Raw genomic sequence first — 25,055 nt, 5'->3', positions numbered from 1 at the left:
TATACCTATGGTCAACTTGGATTACAATAAGAATTTATATTTCTAATTTTTAAAGAATAACTTTCAAAAAAAATTGACTAGAAGCAATTTAGATGAATATTGAGGATAACTGATCTATTGAATTCCAGGATCATTTCACATTTTATCTCACTGACAAGTCCAGTTTTGCCTGGACCAGTGATTTCAGGATAATTTGATCTCATTGATAAGTCCAGATTTGACTTGACCAGTGATTTCCGAGGAGAATACTCAAAAATGAAAATTTAAAATGGAGTAAAATTGAGAATGGAAATGGGGATTGTGCAAAAGAGACAACAACCCAAGGTGACCAATGGTAACACAGCAAGAAAATCCTGCACCCTGAGGCTGGTGTCATCTGACCCCTAAACAAAAATGTGAACCTGTTCAGTGAAATTGATTGGTTGTTAGTATTGTTTTAACACCACTTTTGCTTAATCATTGGCAATCCTAGTCAATCAGGATCAGAGTTATCTAACCTTGCCACAAGCAAGGTTTCAACTCACAATGTCAGAACACTTGACTAAAGAGGCTCCTGTATTATGAATGAAAGACAAAAGGACAGATATGGTTCCAAGTAATTATAACAAATTAAAAAGAACTAAAAAAAACATTTATGCAAATTATATTTATTTGTAAGTTTTGAATCACATTTTAATTTAATGCCCACTGAAACTTAATATAACTGAGCAAATAATAGTAGGAACACATGAAATCACTTGGATAAACAGAAATGTTAAAAACACATCTCAAGTAAATTAATATTTGTATTCACATGTCATGGTCTTTTTTTGGTAACTTTCTAAAGGACTTACTACTGTAAATTACAAAATTATTGCATGAATTTATTATTGTGATTTTTGAAAATAAACAAAAATGCAAGATTGATTATTGTGATGTCAGGAAAATCTGCATACAGATATATGTATCAGATACATGTATAAGAATGTGAGTTATTACAATACTCACTCAGTCACATTATTCACATTTATAACAACCTTGCAATAATTTCCAAATTTACAGTACAAAAGTATCCATTGAGGTAAAAAGTATTATAATGATTAACAAGCACTCACATCTCAAATTACTGTTGCAAATTTTCAATTTCCTTAAAAAATGTCACAATCATGAAATTCTAACTTTAATCAAACCTTGGATTTGTATTTTTTTATGTATTGTTTAATGTTTTCATAGAGGGCTGAGCATGTGCAGTTGCATTCTACACAGCAATTAAATAAAGCTTTTGGAATTCCTGACCAATCATCATTAGTAAGTCATATGAATCTTTAATATAAAGTTATTATAATTTAGTAAACAAAAAATATCTAGATTTTTTTTAAGTCTAGCATCACATGAAATTGCTAATTAAGGGTTTATAAAAATGCTATCAAACTTACATTTCTAAATAAACAATAATTATTTAAATAAATGACTTACTAAGAAAGACTTATTTTTTTCTATTTGAATGTAGTTCTTTTTTTTCAGTATTAAAATTGAAAAGTTATTGCAATGAGAAGTTTTCCTAGATTGGACAGGGGTGAAGTTCATCAAGACAAAAATCTTATAAAATACTTTTAAAAACCAAAAAGGTTAAAGGAACACCACTTTATAGCTGCACCTATTATTCTCATTAAATTAGAGGTCTTAAGTAGTTAACTACAACATTTCACAAATTAAAGTGTAATTTTAGGTGGATTTTGATTTTGATGGACTGAAGAATTGATTTAAGCTTTGTTTATTTTTCATATTTCATATTTCCTAGATTCTAACATGTCACTTAAGAATGTGCTTAGCAGAAAAATTAGCATCAAAATAAAAATCAGAGAATTTGAAATTTCACTGTCACATACAAAATAGCACTTTTGATACAATTGCACATAATTTACAAAGTTTTTTGGTGAATGAAACATAAACAATTAATATTAAATATTTTGTAAATAAACTCACCTTGTGGACAGTGTATAACAATGTATTGGTCAATTAATTACATCGATAAGATGGACTTTCACAATAGAACTAACTTAAATAATTATCTACTGTAGATTCATTATTATTCGTTGGATACCAATTTTTGTGGGTTTCATTGGTACAGGTGAACCACGAATTGAAATGTTCAACGAATATCATATTTTTAATAGACCTTGTATACAGAGGTTGGCAAAACCACGAAATCAAGTACCCACGAATATGCAAGTTTTTAGCATTCCACGAAAAAATTAATACCCACGAAAATAAATGAATCCACAGTATACTTAACATATTAAAAATCTAAGTTTTTGCACCATCTGAAAATTTGATAATAACACATTGATTTAAATAACGAAATGAAGGAGAAATAACTTCAATTTACAGATTACAGTTTCAGTATACATAAAAGTGATGTACCTTGCTTACAGCAGTATACATAAAAGTGATGTACATATAAGTATTTAGAGGACTATAAAATCATTATCATATATTTTTATAAGAATATTAAATATCAACAATGAACATATTGTTTACTTTCAAGTCATGAAAAAAGGCAGTAAATAAATAATAGTAATTCCTTTTAACATGAAATTAACATGTCTATATCTGTTTATACATGCTCTAAAGCTGGTCTGGAGAAAAACCAAGGGACTGTGACAGATATTATTCATGATAAATTTTAAGACTAGAATTGATTGTTCAAGTTGCACCAAAATGTTTATGACATGTATTTTTCTCTGAAGTTTAATGTGAAAAGAAACACTGATCAATTACCATATTTAAGTTTGTCAACTTAAAGTTTTTTTTCTTCTAAGGATATTTTAAATAAAAAACATGACAAAAAAAATCACAATCCAACTAAGGAATAATTAATCTTGGTAAAAATGGTGTATTCTTAAATCATGGATCCTATATTCAATGTGTAATACAATGATTAGTAATATTTTATATTTTATGGCAAGAATAGACTGACTTTAGACTTAAATCCTTTATCAGATTAACTTGACATTACAAAATCAGTTTAAAAAAATACAACCTTGCATAAGGATTAAATGTACAGTGCATAAAGCACATTTTTGGTTGGTATAGTATTTAAGTACATTAACTTGATATATAATAATTTGATTACACAATCTGGTACAGAGAATAAATAATTTAATATGACATACAGTTCATTGGTTTCTAGATAGGAATGTGTTACGTCCCTTTAAATCAACAAAATACAAACCAAAAACAAAACTAACAACACCCTTGGTTAAAAATGTTATACTGAAACCATTCATGGTAATCTAACAAATTAAAAAAATTCTCAATAATAATTTAAGACATTTAAAACAATCAATCGCCTTCTTCTAGAACAAAATCTTCTTTTTAATTTCTTTGAAAAGGGAAAAAATAGTTGGTAAATAAAACTTATCTATGATGTATAACTGTAATATCTGAGATCGTAACTTAATAACTGATTACATAGAACAACATAGAAAGATATGTAAAATTCATACTGGCAATAATAAATATATTAAAAACATATACAAACTTAATCATTATAAATAGTAGTGTTTAAATTTACATTTATAATTTTTCTACAGTCATATTTTATAAAAAAACCTCTACTCACTCGCTTCCACAAAGTGGAAATGGATTAACATAAGTTGTAATAACTTGTTTCCCAATCCACTATAAACAAATATGTTCAAACTAAATTAATATCCATAACTTTTCTACATAGTCATTTATGTATAAAAGAACCTATTACATTAACTAAGTAAACAAAGTATAAAATACCCTATATAAGTTAAATCACAGATTTGATTTTTGTGTTGGTTTTAGAGTGACTTTTTCTTGGTGTCATTGTTTTTCCTGATCTCTTTAACGCAAGTCCAGGATTTTTATGTTGGTTTTAGAGTGACTTTTTCTTGGTGTCATTGTTTTTCCTGATCTCTTTAACGAGTGTTTCCAGGTCATTGTGGAGTTTCCTATTCAAGACAGCACCAGCACAGAACATACCACCAAACATAGCACCAGTAAATCCACAGGTTGATATATCCTGACCTGTAGAATAAATTCAAAAAGGTTTAAAGCTAATCTACAAACATGTTATAGTTGAATTATTTGTAAGTGTAATTTGAAAATGAAAGTTGCATGTGCTACTGTTAATTCAGAATTTGTTGCATGCATTTAGTATTGCCATCTTGTAGAATGGACACCAATGCGATGTGAGCTTAATAACTGCAATTTCAGAAGGTATTCAAATTATAAGCTTTATATATTAATGACAAATCAAATGGACATTGTTGACAAAGCTTCAATCTGACTTATGTAATGAATTCAGTGGCTGTCAAAATAGTCATAGAAAAGAACAGTCCATTTACATTTTGGCTTTAAATACCCATTATAAAAATAATAAAATTAATACACAAATTTTAATTACCGGTAAGAAACAAGCCTGGAATGTCGGTCTGTGCTCGTAGTTCTGAAGATACTTCAGGTGAAAACCTCTGCATTGTGTGGTCAAGTCCATACATCTCACCTTTGTCAAAACCCAGGTAATACTTGTTACTTAGAGGTGAACCAACATCTGTATAGGCAATCTATTAAATATACATCAATCTTATCTGTGAATGCCACTATTTATAGACGACTTTCACATAAGTGCACTTTCCAGTAAAATCATGTCACAATAAGAATTGTTTTTTGTGAATTTATATTTTTATGGTTTATATGACAAATAAAATAGTTTGTTTCATTGCAATTTCATAGTTAACATTATGGATATGGTTTAATTTGTTGACCATTTCAGTAATTGGAGTTAATTTTGTTAATAAATCAGTATGATCTATAGAAAACATATTTGTGTTAATCTTCAAACTTTTAACTAAAATGTTTAACTAAGCATTTTAAACAAGCACTCACATTTCAAATTTTATCTTCAATTAAATCATGATTAGCCTTTAATTATGATAATGCATTATTCATAGGCAGTGTGTTACTTATCAATGAGGTAAAATCTGAAAATCCTTAATAGTTTTTAAAACAAGAGTGTGTCCAAAGTACATGGATGCCCCACTCACACTATCATTTTGTATGCTCAGTGAACAGTGAAATTGGTGTCAAAGCTCTAAATTTGGCACTCAAATAATACAGATATTAACAAAGGAAACATGTGTAAGAAGTTTCAAAATGATAGGAATTCAATAAAAAACTCTCTTGACCAAAAACTTTAATCTGAGGTGAGACAGACAGACGGAATGACAAACAAACATCAAACCCCTATGTTGGGTATAGTAACAAACCTTATCTTCTATCTGAGGAAACATCTGTATAACTTGGTTTAACATTTGTCTGCCGATAGCATTCTTCAGTCCATCATATTCACCTCCTCTTTTCTTCACTTTCTCGTCTTCCCATCTATCAAACCATTTATAGGGACATATGGTGATGATCAGCAAATTAGACTTACCTACAATCACAGAAATAAGAGTTATGCAAGTTGAGATAAAGAACAGCAATTTTTGTACCTTAGCTTATTTGTTAGGTGTATTATCATGCCACGTTCAGTCCCAATGCCTTTTACCTTGTGGACAATCACTAGATTTTTATTAGTTTGAAAGCTGGAGTACCTTGAGAGAGCCACAACCTTCAGTAAGAAAATTGGTGATCTTTGACAATTCAGATGGCAGTCAAACCTGAATAAATGGAAGGTTCCAACTTTTACGAGTTTACAAGCTTGTGATTTCAATAAAAAAACACTGAGAAAACTGAGCCACAGAGTCCCAGAGAACAGTTTTGAAATATAACTATGAGATATCAGCCCCCGACAAGTATTTCTAGATAAAAGATTCATGTACATCTACTTGAAATAAGTTCCTTTTCATATTTAAAATTTAGTACGTATTTTCAAGCTCGCAATGTCATAAAATGAATACAAACATGAAAAACCACTTACCTTCATGTAGCTAGGAATCTCTCTGATCATGAAGGACCTTAAGGGAAGGACACAAATATGAGACAGGCCATTCATTAGTAGGCGGTACACATTAATTTTTCCATCCTATTATCATACAAGATTGAATATATTGAAAAGTACCACTTACAAACAGTGATGTATCAGTCAACATGAAAGATAATGAAACTCTTAACAAGAGGGGCACTTACCTGGGAATCTCTCTGACCATGAGGGGTCTTTGGCTGAAGGGAAGGACACAAATAATAGGGGTACTTCTGCTTCTGCAGCCTCTTCCACTGATAAGTTAATGTATTCTTTTGTTAGTTCTTCAACATCAGGTCTGCAAGAAAGATGCTTAATATACACAGACAAATCACATGATGACAAAATAAGATAAATAAAATTTGATGACAAAAACATTAAAAATTAAGTGGGAAATTGAAGTAGTTTTCAAGATCACATTGAACAATTTATTAATAAAAGTAAACTGACTGCAAGAATTGGTCAATCTGGATATTTAGTCAATGCCAAGATGTTTTGAGAAGATATTTTACCAAGTAAATGCCAAGATGTTTTGAAGATATTTTACCTGCTACCAGATAAATGCTTAGATGTTTTGAGAGTATATTTTACCTGTTAAATGCTAAGATATTTTGAGAGGATATTTAACCTGGTAAATGACCAGATTTTTAGAGGATATTTTACCTGGTAAAGGCCCAGATGTTTTGAGCTTTAAGTCCTAATTCCTTTGTAGTTCCTTCTAAACCAACAAACATTGAGATAAATGAGACACTTTCTCCTACTTTCTTTATCATTGGATAAATACCTACAAGTTAAATAAAAACTATCATTTGGAATTTGCACTTTTAATATTTTATGCCATCATATTTTCAGTTCAGAAGTTTTCGAGAATAATTCATGCAAAGTAATCTATTTACATTATTTTGTTCCTAAATTAACTAGCGCCACTTATGAGTCTTATGGAAAAGAAATAAATGTCAGCAGATGTCTTATATAACTAAGTTGACCAAAAAGAAGATTTTAAATTATGACATCAAATAGTACTGTGTGTATCACTGGTACACTGAAAGCAATATACTACCATGTAATTCAACTTTTATCAGTTAATCTTTTTATATTTATTCACTAATCTTTGGTGTATAATTATCTCCAAAGATAAAAAGCCATCCAATTAGACACTTACTTGATTTAACAGCCACCTCTTTGGGTAGAAGTCTAAGGAATGTATTGGATACTCCTGCGTCTGATATAATATTCTTAGCAAATAATTCACAGGAGTTAGTTCCCTTACCAACTAACACGCCTAAAATTATAACATCATTGAATATCAAAATATGATAAACATAAAAAGAACTATAAAAAAAAAACCAATGTATTTAAAGCACAAAGCATTCATGCTTTAACTTCATCCTTCTAAATGGTCAGATTAATTTGAACTAAATTAACAGCTTTTCAAACAAATGTTTCTGTTTATTATAAAAAATAAAGATATTGGCATTTTAAATAAAATGTAAATTTTAACCAATGCTAGATCTATTTTCTGCATCTTATTAAAAGTGTAAAATTTTCATAGTTATTTCTAACAGGTATTCCTTTGTTGAAAAAGTCAGTGTAATATTTTGTGCAACATAAAATTTCTATTAATTCATTTCTATTCAAATGACCTGTATTAGTGTTCAAGTCCATGGACATTTTTCAAATCATTATCTAACCCTTTCCTCCATAATGACGCCTTTTGACCCCTGTGTAGTACTTCAGTTGAAACGCTTTGACTACCAAATGTCTACATCAGACTTACTAAAACTTGTATCCAATATGAAAAGGATATTCATAAGAATATCTAACCTAAATTTATATGATGAAATATTTGTTTTTCGCAGTGTATTTTAATACTTTAAAGCATATTTTCAGCATTTTATTGAAAAATCCTATGCGAAACAAGTATGCAAAAAATAAATTTCCATTGAGGAAAGGGTTAAGCTCATAGTACATAGTATAAGTAAATAAATAATCTCTGAATATTGATACCTACCACAACAGTATATGAAACTTTCAAAGTGACTTGCACATACATGATTCTGAAGGTTACTGTAAACCAACTTATTTATGTAGATACTTATTTTTTTTTGTTTTAAGCCTGTTCAGCCAACTCTAGTATTTATTTTTAGTAATTTTCTAAATTCTATGTAAGTTTGACTTATTTGCTACATTTCACATTTTCATATTTGTGGTATATTTTTACTAAAAAGTTGTGAAAATTCTTAATTGGTTAACAGTATCCCTCTTTACAAGCTACATATTTTATTTAATTAAAGCTATATACCCGCAGCAAGGGATACAGAAACATGTACATATATATGAATACTTTGGATTCATTATTATTCATTGGATACCAAATTTTGTTGAATATGCGGATGCATGTGAACCACTCATTTAAATGTTAAAAGAAATGCAAATTTTAAGATTTTGATGCACATTTTTCAAACCATTTAGCTATTTAACTTAAACACAGCTTTCTTAATCCTTGAAAATTGGTGCCAAAGAAAGTAAATGAATTCAAAGTATACAATAGTTTACTATACATTACCAATAACATCGGGTTTTTTTTATTATTAGAAATGACTATTACACAGACATGACTGGTTATGAGAGAAAAAACATTTTTGACTAGCAAGTTTTACTAGATAGGCTCTTCTTAGGCACATGCATACTGACAAACACTACTCACCCACAGCGTGCCCTTGGTCATTAGTCAGAATTTTCTGTACAGGGGCTTTAACCAGAACTTTGCCTCCTAATGCTTCTAATCTTTGTACGATTTGGTAAGGTATTTCACTTGATCCCCCACGGATATAGTAAGCACCCTCGGAATAGTGGTTAAATAATGCAGCATGTAAGAGCAGGGACGACTCAGATGGAACCACTCCTGGAAGGAAAGTCTACATTTGTAAAATCTATATTTAAAACTCACCATGAGCACGACCTGAATCGTTAATCAAAATTTTCTGGATCGGTGCTTTCATAAAGATTCGACCTCCAAATTTTTCTAAGGTTAAAATTGTCTGGAAGACCACTTCACTTGGTCCTCCTCTGATGTAATAACCTCCTGATATGAAAAGATTGAGGAGTGCCGAATGCATGATTGAGGAGGTGTTGGAAGGATAAGTACCTGGAATATACAAACAGCATGCATGATTTCCTGTACAAAAGGTTAATATCTAGGTTGTTTAGGATCAAATATTAAAGCAAGTGCAAATTGGTTAGTTTTCATGAAATTGAATATTAGAGCAAGGGATAAGGTTGGTCTTTGATGATTAATTATCAATAATGTTAGGTAGAGTACATGTTAATGTAACAAATTTGTAGATCTGTAACCAATAAAGATGTTGTGTAACCCTCAGTGTCATATCATGATTAGCGTCCTGTGCACAACTGGACTGCATGAACATCGACTGAGATAACAATGATGTATAAGTTTTCAAACTTGATATTAATGCAAATCTTTCTAGTTTAACTCATTATTATTTTTTAAATACCAAGAAACTGTTAATAGGTAATAATGATTTTCTTTTATTTCCTGAAAGCAATTAATCTCAATTAAGGCCTTAAAAATCAGTAAACTCTGGTTTCAATCACCAAAGAATGTTTTTTTTCCTTTATAGTGTAAAGATACGTCTGTTTAAATCCAACCTTGTATTCTTTTTATATGTTTCAAGACCTATTTTTGAACAGAATTTTTCATTTAATTTCATTTAACTCTCAATTTGTCAATCAATATCATCCTTTATACAGAATATATTATTCATACAATGATTTCATAGGTTCAGTCTTAGATCAAAAGGTTTGACCTATTGGAAATTCCTCTATTATTTCAAATAAAAAATCTGTTGCAGCTGAAAATTAAAATACATGTATGAGTCTGGTGTTCAAAAACACAAATTTATAGTTTCAATCGATAAAACTCACCCACTTAGTAATCATTTATATATTTGTATGAAAATTACATGTATTTAAACAAATGATTCAGTCCAAGGTGTATATAGAAATACATGCTCCAAATCTTGTTGACAAGAAGATTCTCTGCAGGTTCTTCACAGGTATGTTTTTTTTTTATCCCTTTTGTAAATGTAACACAGTTAAATTTTGGAGGAAAAAAATGTCTTAAAATATTATAACATTGATTTTTGATAAGGCACATCTTTCAAATTTCAGACTTCATTGCAGAAAAACTTACACGAATCGTATATATGTCAAAAATAAATAAATAATTGTTTAAAAGTGAAATAATTAAATCAAATGATTGCTTATGGTATACCAATTTTTAATTTCTAAAACATAATACATAATACTTTTAAATTCATTTCAAATAAAGATACTTTAAAAAGCTATAGATCTACCAAACAATCTTGGTTTTTTCAGCATACATGTACAGATAATAAGTCTTAATCTTCCTCAGTCTAAATCTATTTTTACTCTCACTAAAACTGCTTTAAAACTTACTCTTCTATAGAATATGTAAGGAAAGTGCTTTGAGATTTTGGAAGATATAAAAGGCACTAAAACTTTAAACCTAAAAACATGTAACCAATATATACAAATTATGTTCAAATAAATTCACTTTTAATTTTTTGGAGCTGACAGAAATCATATTTATATGTGAGAGTAATAAAACACAAGGTTAAATTTGATATGGACTTTTTTGCATGGTAAATTACGATCAAAATAACTTTTTACACAGCTGGAAAAGATTAACTGTAACACAAGCCTTACCATAATCTCCCCAGCAGTAAGATAAAACAGCCTTTAATTCTTCATTGTCTGTCAGATCATCAAGTAAAGACTTCAATGATTTACCATGGAACTTGGCGTACGATCTAAACATAAACTTATATATCCCTGTGGCTATCAGGAGTTTTACTACCCTCTTTGGTAATACCTTCATGGCAAAATATCCTGTAAAACTGTTTCTACTCTCCTGTAACAGACAATCATTAAAGTTATTTGGTCAGAAAAAAAAGTCAATATAATTATGCACTAAACAGTAGAGTACATGAACTGTTTCAGATAAAAATCAATTAGGCAAATGAATATCAATACATATGTTGACCTATTTCGGGTTTTAAAAAAATCTGCAGAAAGACTGTTAATAAACTCGTCATAGATACCAGGACTAAATTTTATGTATACGCCAGACGTGCGTTTCATCTTCAAAAGGCTCATCAGTGACGCTCAAATCCAAAAAAGTTAAATAGGGAAAGTTAACTGTTTGAAAATTTAACTATAATAAGTTCTTCTTTTTTTTGTATTTAAAAGTTCCAAAATCAATTTAATTCATATGTAAATATGTATATATATACATGCAACTGCAAATGGTTGATTTTTTTTTGACACAGCTCACATGTAAATTCAAACTGAATGGAGAAAAAATAAAGGACTGTTAACAATACACTTATGAGACTAAAAGAAAAACCTGTTAATATGAATGAGATAAAACATAAAGTCTGTTCATTATCTTACTGTCAAGACTGAGTAAGTCTTCACCATTTGCCTTCAAGTTTTCTATGTTTCACAATTGTAATAATTGTTTGAGTAATTTCTAGTTTTTAAAGTTGTGAAAGCCAGTATAATATAAACAAAAGCATTTTTTAGGCCATGGTTTTTTAATTTGTTGGTTTATGGATTTTTTCCATGAAAAAGTCTGGTCGGTCATTCGGGAAAAAAAAGAAAAAAAAAGATCTTTCAAGACTTTATTAGACCGTTGGTTTTCCCGTTTGAATGGTTTTACACTAGTAATTTTGGGGCCCTTAATAGCTTGTTGTTCGGTGTGAGCCAAGGCTCCGTGTTGAAGGCCGTACTTTAACCTATAATGGTTTAATGTTTAAATTGTTATTTGGATGGAGAGTTGTCTCATTGGCACTCACACCACATCTTCCTATATCTATTTAAACTGATATGCAAAATAAATATATATATTTCACCTTTCTAATAATATGTTTGTCATACTATTTTGTCATCATTCTTAAATTTTAGTTCGATGAAATAGTATTTCTCAGCTTTATCACATGACATTGTCTAATAATTTACTGTAAAAAAGGGGTGCACGGACAAAGACGAAATTAAATCGTCTTTCACAGACAAGAAAAAGAGATTCACGTCAGTAGCTCTTCATTAAAACTTGGTGAATAATAATAAGCACGAAAACTGAAAAAGACAAAAATGTAAAAACGTCGTACGAAAATAAGTTTCAACACACATGTCAAAAACGTAATAGACTCGTCCATTGGAAAAACGAGAATATTGGGTTAAAAATACTAGTCATGCATTCCCATTTTTTTATCCAAATGAACGATAATTTTTATTATCTATGAAAACAAGAAAATTTCAAATGATTTGTTAAAATTCAGTACTTTAACTCGATGTCTTGAACTTCCACCTGTCCACATTTGGACAAGTCTATTTCTATGAGAACAGGCATCTTACGGACTGGTGACAAATAAAGGAAACGAACTTATTGTGTAACTGGTTTTAAACACAGGTTTCGTTCCGCAAAATTATTTGTGCTAACAACATTTCAAGGTCATTAATAATTGATTTGTCTATTTTTAGAAACGTAAACTGAAAGTTTCATTTGTTCACAAAAGAAAGTGTCATCACTTCTGTAAGTGATTTATGCATTTTCTTTTATATGAAAGGATATTTTAATTATTTTTCAGGGATAATGCATTTGTTAGGGTCGGCGGGAATAAAAAAGCATGAAAAGTAAATTCTATTTTTATTCTGGAAATCAGCAAAATCGGGTCGGCGGATCCGTACACCAACAAATTAAAAAATCCTGGCCTTAATATGTGAAAGCAAAGGTAAACTTTGCTTTTATAAAACAATTAAAATTAATTGAACCAATAACTTACTATTAAGAACTCCATGAACTTTTTAATAGCTGTCTCTTCTTTAGGGAAATATTCTATAAATGACTTCTCTAATTTTTCTCTCCCTGAAGTTATGTTGTATGCTCTAGATTTAGCTGGATCTCCTATTCGAACCTTAAATAAAAAAACATTCACAATTGACACAGCATACAAAGATGTAACAAATACCTGGCTAAGTTCTGGCATATAAACTGAGACCCATGATTTAACATGAAAGGTAGAATTACAAAAATATGGAACTCTAAAGAAAATTCAAAACTGTAAGTCCCTAATCAAATTTTAAAATCAAAGCTTAAACTCATCAAACGCATAGAAAACAACCGTCATATTTCTGGTTTGGTTCAGGCATTTTCTGATGTTTCTTTGATTTTCTAAGGTTTTTGAGGTGCTGTCTCACGTTTGTCATATTACTATAGGATTAATAATTGCTAAAATACTATAGGATTTTTTAAAGGGTTATTGATAAGAAACTTGCGTGATTATCTCATTAACTGTTCAAAAGTCAGACATGTAATCCCGCTGCAAATGTTTGCAACTGTCCTAGGTCAGTAGTCTGATGTACAGTTGTTGTTTGTTTATGTAGTTAATACATGTTTCTTGTTTCTGGTTTTTGTATAGATTACACCGTTGGTTTTCCCGTTTAAATGGTTTTACACTGGTAATTTTGGGGCCCTTTATAGCTTGTTGTTTGGTATGAGCTAAGGCTCTGTGTTGAAGGTTATACCTTCAAACAATAGTGGTTTACCTTTATAAATAGTTATTTGAATGGAGAGTTGTCTCATTGGCACTCATACCACATCTTCCTATACCTATGTATAACCAATGGAGTCAGCAGCTGTCATTTTGATAAGCTGAAATCCATAACAGTTCCTTTAAATTAATAAAATCTAAAATGAATTTTTCACTACCTCAAAACCTCCCTCTGAATGACAAAAACATGAACCAGATATTACCAGAAGTGTACAAGTAATGGAATAACCTAAACTTAAGTTTTTATTCATATGATTGTAAAGTAGGTACCTTGTATTTCTGCTAGGTATCTTTTTTTATACTGTAAATTCAGAAATTATCATTGCAAAATATGCAACAAGGTTATACTCGCAATAAGTTTAACTAGCACTTATAATTTTTTTATATGAATTTACCAGGATTTTTCTCAATTTTGCAAAAATTAAAATCACATTTTAGTTTTAAATGACAAAATCCCAATTATAAATGCACACAATAATGTTTTAATTTACAATAGCTTTCATTGGTATGATGTTAAAGTAGGTACATTTGATTTCTTCTAGGTATCTATTTTTTATAGTCATATCTATCTTTGAGTTTTACTAACCACATCATAAATTTCTTCTATAAGTGGGTACTCTATAGCTCCTCCAGTCAGCTGATCGGTCAACACTCTGTCTGGATGACCATCATACATCTTCCCGATGTAATGGATACCTAAAATATAAGATCACTTATGCACTACATCATGTACATGTAGTTTGAAATATGTCCTCTTTTAAATATATGTTTATGACATTTATGAAAAGGTTTACAATTTTCACTATCATTGCAGTGGCCCATGACATTTGGGGGAAAGTTTTAACTATTCTAACCTACTAAATACAATGCAGCTACAAAATATATATACACATGATTAATGCTGTTTCAATGTTGTTTGGCATCATTTGATGTTTTCTAATTGCCTTTTACCCAGTACATTCTTAATAATTGTCTTTATTCAAACTAACTGTTTCATAATTTACATTTTCGCTATTTGGTGCGTTTTTCCTCTGATCATTTTTTGTGATAATTTTTCATATCATGCTTCTTTGCTTGAGATGGAAAATTATTGCTAGAAACTAAGGAAGCAGGGGGCATTGCTGATGAAATTGACAATGTCGCTATAGGTAAAATAGCGATAACCAGATTATCATTGGTCATCTCAACTCGATAGCTGTTCTCTTTTCACTGTCCAGGCTCAAGCGAGAAAATCAATCTTGTTGAGATGTTCAACGATAATCTATAATTATTCAACGTATCCCTAAGCATCTCTATATTCATGATATTAAATATTGTTAGAGGTTAATTTTCTAGGAGTTATTTTGTGATTTCATAATTTCTAATGCAGAACTTTTTTACAAGATTTTGTTTTCTGGTGGGTTTTTTTTCTCTTTTCTGGTTTTCCATGTTAAATTTATGGGGTGACGATATTTTTATTTGATTTAATCTCCATCACAAAATGACAAAACATAAGATTTAGTATATGTTGTAAGTTTTTGTTTGTATTTTTTTACCAAGAGGGGTGACAAAAACATACCTGTATCAAACTCATAGCCTTTATCAATAAAAGTATGACAGCAGCCTCCAGCCTGGTCATGTTGTTCTAGAACTAACACCTTTTTCCCAGCTTTAGCTAGTAACACAGCTGTTGATAAGCCTCCTATCCCACTACCAATTACTATGGCATCTAGTTTCTCTGATGGCACCTTATATGGCTTGAATTCTATAAAAAAAAAATCAATAGAATCTGAGAGTTATGTTTGTCTCTATTGTGTCTAGTTCTAATTCAATATCCGATTTTGGCAAGAAGAAAAATAACATGAAGATTAATCATCATGATCTTTGCAAATACTAAAATATAATCTTTCTTTTTCAATTTAATCAAATAACTATTAAAATTGTGTAATTTAATGAATGTGAAGTGAACTAATAAGGGATAAACCTGAAATAAAGTTTCCCAAATATAAATAAGTTTACAGTAGTTTGTTCATCTCATGCATGTCATTAAATATAACCGAAATGGATAGAAAGACACTATGTACAGAACAAAAAAAATAATAGATCATAAAATCAGATTTTATAGTATGAAAAGGAGGGTCATTTCAGTTCTTAGGGTTTTTTCACAGGCACTTGTCTCAAAAGAAAAATTCCTATATACCTTGATATAACACAAGGTACTTAACTAATTTTTTGAATAATGACACCCAGTCCCAAATTCCAGTTATTTTTTTTATTTCTCGGTTGTCAAACCTACTTAAACTCAATATGCCGTAAATCTAAATTGATTTATCTACACAATGGTATATGACATGACTATCATTGTTGTCGGGATCATTAGTAGCAGGCCTCAGAAGTCGGTCACAGGATGTGTTTTGCATTCGTCTCAATTTTTGGCAGCACCCAGCCCGCAGTGATTGAATTATTATAAAAAATTATTAAAATAAAAACTGTCAGCTTCCCTCTTTCTATGAATTATTACCTTTATTGTAAATTCTTTACAGATTATGTGAAACAGACCCAAATATGTTTGTTATGAAACACACGTGTACACAACGACACTAATGTAGAGTTATAAATTGACCAAAATTTCCCACATTTATTTTTAGCTAGACAATTGACCAATGAGAAACCAGTATAAAATTACATGCGGACTGGGTGTTGCAAAAAATCGAGACGAATGCAAAAATAAATCTGGTTGTTTGACTTCTAAGGCCTGCTCCTAATGATCCCAACAACAATGATAGTCGTGGGATATACCATTGTGTAGATAAATCAATTTAGATATTAAGTTTAAGTAGGTTTGACAACCGAGAAATAAAAAAAATAACTGGAATTTGGGACTGGGTGTCATTATTCACAAAATTTAGTTAAGTACCTTGTGTTATATTAAGGTATATAGCCTTATAGGGGAAACAAATTTGAGACGGGAAACAAATTTGAGACAAGTGCCTGTGTTTTTTTTTTATTTTTAAATGCAGCATGTAGTGTCAGACTCAATTAGAGTTATGTGTCAGCACTATGTGGTTATCAAAGCTTGTTTATGGTAAATGAAGAAGGTTGCTTCAATATATCTCAAAACATTTTATTTATTTACTAGTTTTTAATTAAATTTTTTTTTGGGGGGGGGGCTGTTCAACATAATTTAAAATAAAATCGTCTTTATATTTTTTTGCAGCAACTTCTCTTAAGTTATTTTCATATTGAGATATTGATACAGTTGAACGGCAAACGATTTAATGGCTTCTAAGGTCAAGACATTGGTCACGTGGTAAAAGGTCAGAGTTTACGATTTTTTGGTAAACGTGCACGCCTCGTGGTTTTTGGACTCGTATTGTCTTATTTGTACTCGTACATTAATAAAAACCAAAGAGTTCAATTCTGGATTGAATAAGCTTCCTTATTTTATATAATTATCATTAAAAAGTGTTGTTAAAATGTTATAAATTCACGAGTGAAGTGAAACTTTTTTTCTGAAAATTTGCGTAGGTCCACGGAAAATCATTTATAATTCCTCAAATGGGTTTGGTAACGTGTTGAGGGGTATAAAATATGAAGTAAAACCATGTTTTGCTTCTAATTATACTATATCAGATCACAAAAACCCCGGATACGCAATTGTGTCAGATTATTCGTTGCGAAGCGGAGATCAAAGGGAGATAACTCGGTACGCGCATCGTAGGATATTGCAAGTTCACAACAGTAAATTCGAGTAAAATTAATGATTGCAGATATATTTCGACGATTTCTTCAGTAAATTTTCAATATTCCATGTTCCTCTACTGTTGTAACATTAAAATAGTCATGGAAAGGTTGAATATGACATTTTTTTCAAGTACTTACAGGTTATTGAACACTTCCAAAGAAGAAAATTCTGAACTTGGACTTACTGTATTTTCTCAAACACCCTTTTGGTTGATAGAAGGATACAAGAGGGGTTTATCAGTTGTCAGTAGAACCTGTTTTACAATAGAATTGAACTTTTCATTGCATGAAAGCAAACTGAATATGGAAACCAAGGAAATATAGTCTTTAAAATTGTGAACATTTATACTTTTGAATGAAAATAATATGAATTTGCAGTGGACAGAAGTACATGTACAATGCTTGTTTTATTGTACCTGCTTTAAGATACAGTGGTGGATCCCAGATGTTCTGGTGACCTCCTCTTTTTATGGAAGATTATTAATGCATTTGAATTCAGGGATCATATAATTAACTCTCCTTTTTATCCTTGGTTGAGAATACCACCACTTATGTTTAAAATTGTCTGGATTCACCCTGAGATAAGAACCTTTATAAGATGTACAAGTTATGTTGCTTGCCTTAATCAAGAGAAAATATCTGAACCCAAAGAACCAGAAAGGGATTTAGAACATAATAATCAACACAAAGATAACTAAGCAAAAGCTGTATTGCAACCTGATATCATGCAGTTCTCACCATAATTCCTATTATATGTATTATTTCAAATTTTGCTTTATTTTTCTATTTTTTTATATATTTGAATTCAAAAGTCCTGTAACCGACTGTTGAGTGCATTCAATTAAATTATTGATTGAATAATAAGCTATAAAGCTGACCAGTAAATAAAGTTTGAAAATGCTTTGTTGAAATACAATAGTGGTATTATATCATAAAATATACTGAATCAACTTCAAATTTAATCCAAATTCATACCTACCTGCTCTAAAATGCATAATCAATTGAAAAACAAAAACCTGAGAATACTACAATGTATAAAATAGAGATTGCATGGACACTTCCCATGTTATAGTAGTCATAGACAAAAAAAAAACTGACTTAAATAAAGTATGTTCATGTTTTTATTTGTTAAAAGGACAACAATAAGATATTTATTATTCTGATATCAGAAATAATCTCATAGTATCAAATAAGAATGTCAGTTCTTTTAATTGAGATAATCAATTTAATCACATTATTTACTTTTATAAAAAAAACTCATGATATTATCTGTATTTACAATCATGGACTATATAAAAGCTTGTCAACATCTCACTTACTTCAAATGTTTTTAAAATTAACCTGCTAGTACTAAAATAAAGAGATGTGGTATAAGATAAGATAAGATATTTTATTCTAATTAAAAAAGGCCATGAAGAGCAAAGTAATGTGTTACAATGATTTATATAATTGACACAATAATGTTGATATAAATCAGATAAACATGAATATAACCAACTCCATTCTTAGATTTTAAACCACAGCCAGACCAGGGCCACACATATATTAGAAAAAAAGGGTATAACAATTATATCTTCTGTTATCATGATTATTAAACAGGCAAATATTCTCAAAGTCTTAATTAAATCAATATCTGTACTGTATTTATAGTTTTCTGAGTGCAAAACATTTATTTTAAATTGCAACATTTTTCAATACTTCTAGATTTTCTTGAATAAAATGCCAATTAAATTTTGCACTTGTGCTAAACATTTCAAATTTTTTACAACTTATTATTCTATCATTAAATTCTTTTCTTTAAAAGTTATAAAGGTGAAACTGACATTTAAATATGGTATAATTGCCAATAAGATAACAGTCAAGAAACTTATCACCAGAGTCCAAGTGCCTGTTAGCAGTGACAGTTAAATTACAAGTCACTTTACATACATCAACAATGAATAAATTCCATTGTTTTCAGGCAAATGAGGAAAATAAGAGTACCAATAGCTTTTGTCTTGCTACATGTACAAGAGAATATAATAGAAATGATAATATAAATAAGGAAATATCAGAGACAAAAAAGACAGGACTTAGCCATTGGACTATATGTAAAGTATTCCCTTACTAATCCTTGGAGGAGCTGCTGTATACTTTATAGAAAAAAATATGATGAGGATTTGGCCCCATCAATCAGGATTTTAGACATTTAATACAGAATAATGTCAATTGCAATCTGTTCTATTTGTTCCAATGTATAATGAGTATAATATTTTATACCTAGGGTGGGAATTAAATGTCTTAAATCCATGCATGATTATTTACTCTATTGTTCTTTGTGTACATAAAATGTACATGTATATGAAATATATCAAATGCAAAAAAAATGCTGTAATGTAAATATGGTAATTTGTAAACATCATATTACACCCTCACTATTTAAAGACCTAGTAAAGGAAGTCCCTGCACCTCGCTAGACCTGTTTCTTAGACAAGATGTATTATATAACTCTTGAAAGTATAACACGATAAAGGTTATTGCTAAGTATATAGTAACATCGACGTGCAATTCAGGTAAAGCAAACGGTCAAACATAAACAATCTACCACGTGTTTGTCGGCTGTACTTGAATTCAAAACGACCCATCAGGCCTTATTTACACGAATTTTTGCTAAAGCAGACAGTTAAAGATGTCTGTTTACCTTATGAGGTCTGTAAAGAATGGATTTGGTGGTATGACTTGTGTATGCATGGAAATATAATGAAGAAAACATTGATTTTTACCGTAACTTTTGAATACACAACATTCCCAAGGTATCCCCACAAAACACATGGCTACTTTGTAACGATGGCTGGTAACGTATAGCCACTTTCTAACGGCAAATCTAATTGGATGATCTCCAAAGATCAATAATAAAATTGCTAATAAATGATTGGATACGAAATTGTGTCAGATTATAAATAGAGGAAAAAATGTAAACATTGAAATCCGCCATTTTGACGTAGGAAACAAACTAATTTTCAATCTTCGATTAAAGGACATTGCGCACATTGCCAGCGTATCATGCATAACCAGTCATCTGCAAATATATCTTTCAATATGTTTTTTACACCTACTTTTCTATGTTTTAGTTAATTTAATGTTTTAATTTACTACAGAACGGGACATCGTTCTCAAAGATGCCGTAGAAAAAAATGTAGGTGGCGCTGTTTGAGGGCGTAAACCTTTTACATACGGGTCCTTTTTCTGTCGACAAATTGACCTTTAACTGTCAGATTCAGGCGTTTGCCTTCCAACTGGATATAACATACTCTGTTTAAGAATTTTGTCTCTTGTACTTTGGTCAGTCACAAGCTTTTCCACAGGTCGAACATGGTTGATGGAAAATGGATTTTTTCCAGGTTTTGGGCCAGAGAATAAAATAGAAAGGCCGAATATGAAGCAATAAATAAGAACTATTGCAATAAGAATCGATGGGTTTGTCACTAAATATTCAACAAAGTTGAACACCCCAATGTCTACTGCCATCCTTTCTAAGGTCAGTCTTGCTACTTCGACCAAAAACAAATAAAGGGAGTTAATAACGGAGGTAATATCATTCATGGAATGCCTAATGACCAAAATGACATTTGATCATGCAGAGCATGGAGACGTTTTTAAAATGACTGATCAGTTCAACTGGTTGATTCATTGACTCAATATTTTGTCCCTTATGAGCAATGGATTAATACACCAAGTTTGATTGATTAATTGGTTAATTGATTGATTGATTGATATATGATTGAATTATTGATTGATTGATTGTAGTCAATTATTTCATTAATGTAAACCAACAATGCTCCGATTAGCAAAATGACATGTAATATAATATATGCGAATGCAAAATGGATACTACCATTTGATTTTTATGGGGGAGGGGCTCAGGATGAAAAACGGCCTTCAACACGAAGCCTTGGCTGACACTGAACAGCAAGCTATAAAGGGCCCCAACAATTACTAGTGTAAAAACCATTAAAACGGTGAAAACCAATGGTCTAATCTATATAAAAGCGAGAAATGAGAAACACTTATGAACTACATAAACAGACGACAACCACTGTTCATAAGATTTCTGACTTAGGACAGGTGCAAACATTTGCAGCGGAATTAAACGTTGTAATGGTACCAAACGTTGTCCCTTTTATGAAACAATAGAATAACATCCCAACATAGAAAGACACACTATCAAATATCAATTGGAAGGCTTAGCTCAATAAAAAAAAGTTTGCTCGACTTTGAAATGCAAAAATTCGAAATAAAAAAAAGTCAAAGATTCAGTATTTTTTTCGATAATACAAAACAATTCTCAAAACCAATTTTGCGTTGCATTCAGTGCTTAAGGGCATACGATACAGTTACAGGGAAGGTAATGACGTTGCTAACGTAATTTGTTATTTTCGCGACGTCAAACTGTGACATATCGGGAAAAGATGCATTTTTCGACTGATTTTCATCATTCAAACTGATTTAATTTGAAAACGAGTTCATGGACCCCTATTTTTCAAAACGGCATTTTGTTTCATTTTGCAGGGAGATTATGAGACCCAAATTTTATAAAACTGTAAATAGAGGATTTTTTTTAATTTTGATAAACATGCAGTGAAAAATTACGTGTTTTCCTCAATTCATGAACATTTGATAAATATGAGTTATTTCTGAATATAAAATTGCATATTTTTTTTAGGATATTTATAAAATACAGAAAGTACCGATTATTTAACAAAAAAACAGTTTGTGTTTATCTTTTAGAACAAAAAAGTTATGTCTTTCTTTCGAAAAAGAAATTACGGCCACAAATCTAAATTTTGAGCAAATATACAAAATTTCGACCTCATTTTACTCAAAAAGTAGCACATGAAGGTATATTTTTTATTACATATTTGATTTAATCAGGTAAAAAATAGCCTATATGCAATTTTTCAAGAACTTGTAAATACTGGATCAAAACTGTATCGTATGCCCTTAAACGGCTGTGAGTTACCCGCAGCCAAAGATGGAGCCGCCTTGCTTCGGTTAGGAAGTTTACTCCTATATAATGACAATACCATAAATACAAAAGAAATGTTCGGTTATTAAAAAGTTATATCTATCTTTTAGGGAAACTCTGTAATGTAAAACGTGGTTAAAAACTATAAAACTAACGATTACAGCACGATTTTCCAAAACACTTATGATGTCCGTAACTTGAAAACTACTTGTCCGTAACTTTTTTTCATTCTACCGATAGTGATGTCCGTAACTTTAGGATGATGTCCGTAACTTTCAAAGAATCTTTATTCGTGGATGTAATTATTTTAAAAAAAATGATAAATAACAAAAATACCGGCGAACTGCTAGAAATATTCAAAAAGGGAAGTCCTTTATCAAATAGCAAAGCCAAAAGCTCAAATAACCACACCAAACGAATGGAAAAAAAACCCGGTCATATTCCTGACTTGGTACAGGCATTAAAAAGTAAAATTACAAAAATACTGGACTTTGACGAAACTCAAAAAGGAAAATCCCTTATCAAATGGACAAATCGAAAGCGCAAACACCTCAAACGAATGTATAACAACTGCCATATTCCTGTCTTCGTACAGGCATTTTCTTGTGTAGAAAATTGTAAGGCAAACTTAATGTATCTTACATTCTTCTGGCTTTATAGATCGGTAACTGCTTAAGTTTAAGATGAAAAATCTGGACATACAAGTTATAAATCTCACCCATTTCCAATTGTAGAAATTACTAAAGGCTTTAGAACCATTCACTAATAGTGAACATATGAAAATCACCTTTATGAGAACAAGTTCGGATGTCAATCCTTAGCAGAAATATATACACAATGTAGATGAATCTTTCCAAATCTCTATAGAAGATATGTATGATTTGATACCCGATCTTATCAGTGAATCCCTGAGGTTAATTAAGAAATAATTCAATTTCATGGAAGCCATAGATTGTTGGAAATTTACACATGGTCAGGGACGTGATATTCGAAGTTTATTCTGAGCTTTAGCAAGGGATAAAATTAACGAATATAACAGCATACTGGTGCTTGATATAACAATAGTTTGTTCATGATAGTGTCAAACAAAGGGACGTAACTCGTGAACTACCGTCGGCCCCGCTTCGTCAGAAATAGCGACACATCGAAGTGGTACATTTGCGTATCTTAAGCGTATCAAGTGGCACAAATTTGACATATCATAGTCCAAGTTATGTTACATAAGATAATTTAAATTCAGCAAACTTTCCCGAGAAGTTAAGAAGAAAATTACATTTTAATTTTCTGTGACCAATTTTTTTCGTCAACACCTTGACTTTGAAGACACATTTTGAGAGAAAAAATGAGTTTTATCCATAATTGTGTTGAGTTATATATTTCTTATATACTCAAGAATGTTCCTTTAAAAGAAAGTTAGTTTTAATTCATGAAAAAAAACTACAAATTCCAAAAAGCGGGCTTCACTTTTTTGGTAAAAAAATGCCCATATATGGTAATCAGATGACATCCATTGTTGCTTTATCATAGTAATTTTTATCACAATTTTACATCCCAATGAAACTCAAATAAAATTTAAGGGGGTTCGCGGGTCTAACTCAACTTTTTTTTCTAATATAGGATTTTGCTATTTTTTCTATGATTAAAGTTTATCTTATACCTAATAGAAATATGAAATAAAAATGTGGGGTCATTGTTCATTTAAGCTCATAATCTGCCTCCGAAAAAAGCATACATTTTTGTTAATGTCCTTTTTTTCTGTTGAACTAATAGGAGAAATATTTGTAATATCGAAATAAAAAAGAACTAAATTACAGAAATCGTTAAAATTTTGCAATTATTTAGTTTATATACAGCTTGTTTGAAAACAATAATATAGGGTTATTGCATGAATATTGGGGAATATTGTCCCGAGTAGAATTTTATATTGCACGAGCTTGCGAGTGCAATATATGTTCTACGAGGGACAATATTCCCCAATAATCATGCAATAACCCTTTTATTGTATAGCAATATAATATTTGAAAGTAAAAAGTGGTTTAAACTTAGATTTTGTCGTTGATGACGTAATGAAATTTGAAGACTTATTGCACTAGTGCAATAATAGAATTTATTGCACGCTAACTTTTGGTTACTTTCTGTAGGATATATTATATTGCTATACAATAATAAAAAATATAGGTCGCCGATGAGTTAAAAAAGATATTTCAATTTAAACGTAAAAAATACATGTTTGCACCAAAGGGAGATAATTTGGTGCTTTTTCAATGATATAAACATTTTTAAAATCATCTGTGGCCAAACCAAATCGATTTGTCCGGGTGATTTTTGTACCATATTATAAAGTAATAACTATAATAGTGTAGTAAATAAAATTTGTAATGAAAAAAACAAATGTTTAATTTTTGCTAAATTTTTAATACCCGCGAGCATCCTTAACAGTTAAAGGTAAAATATGTTTTATGAAAAACTGAGACTACTATAACACACAAAAATACTGAACTCCAAGGAAATTTTAATACGGAAAGTCCCTTATTAAATGGCAAAACAAAAAGCTCAAACGAATGAAAAACAAACTGTCATATTCCTGCCTTGGCTTGCATATTTTTGTCTACACATTATTCCCCCCCTTATTTTCTATTCTGTAAATCCCACAAAGACCCAGACCCTCATAATATTTGTATCAAGCGGTCTTATAATT

At 30.4% G+C, this 25,055-nt stretch overlaps 1 protein-coding gene across 2 annotated transcripts; it reads right to left on the bottom strand.

Moving 5' to 3' along the window:
• Positions 1 to 630: 630 nt before the first annotated feature.
• On the bottom strand, positions 631 to 20,896 carry LOC134728230 (all-trans-retinol 13,14-reductase-like). Of its 2 annotated transcripts, none has more exons than XM_063592768.1 (12): positions 20,643 to 20,896; positions 15,188 to 15,373; positions 14,216 to 14,325; positions 12,862 to 12,993; positions 10,724 to 10,928; positions 8,925 to 9,122; positions 7,137 to 7,256; positions 6,638 to 6,758; positions 6,142 to 6,272; positions 5,280 to 5,446; positions 4,418 to 4,577; positions 631 to 4,038 (listed from the first exon to the last, which is right to left on the bottom strand). In XM_063592768.1, the coding sequence occupies exons 1-12, from the start codon at positions 20,857 to 20,859 to the stop codon at positions 3,887 to 3,889; spliced, it is 1,899 nt and encodes a 632-aa protein (XP_063448838.1). In that variant the 5' UTR covers positions 20,860 to 20,896; the 3' UTR covers positions 631 to 3,886. The 2 variants fall into 2 exon arrangements, with proteins under 2 accessions (XP_063448838.1, XP_063448836.1); XM_063592766.1 differs by lacking the exon at positions 8,925 to 9,122 and adding an exon at positions 8,682 to 8,879.
• Positions 20,897 to 25,055: the final 4,159 nt, after the last annotated feature.

Source organism: Mytilus trossulus, chromosome 8, assembly GCF_036588685.1.
Source record: "Mytilus trossulus isolate FHL-02 chromosome 8, PNRI_Mtr1.1.1.hap1, whole genome shotgun sequence".
Taxonomy (NCBI): Eukaryota; Metazoa; Mollusca; class Bivalvia; order Mytilida; family Mytilidae; genus Mytilus; species Mytilus trossulus.
This window is presented reverse-complemented; position numbering and strand designations above follow the sequence as displayed.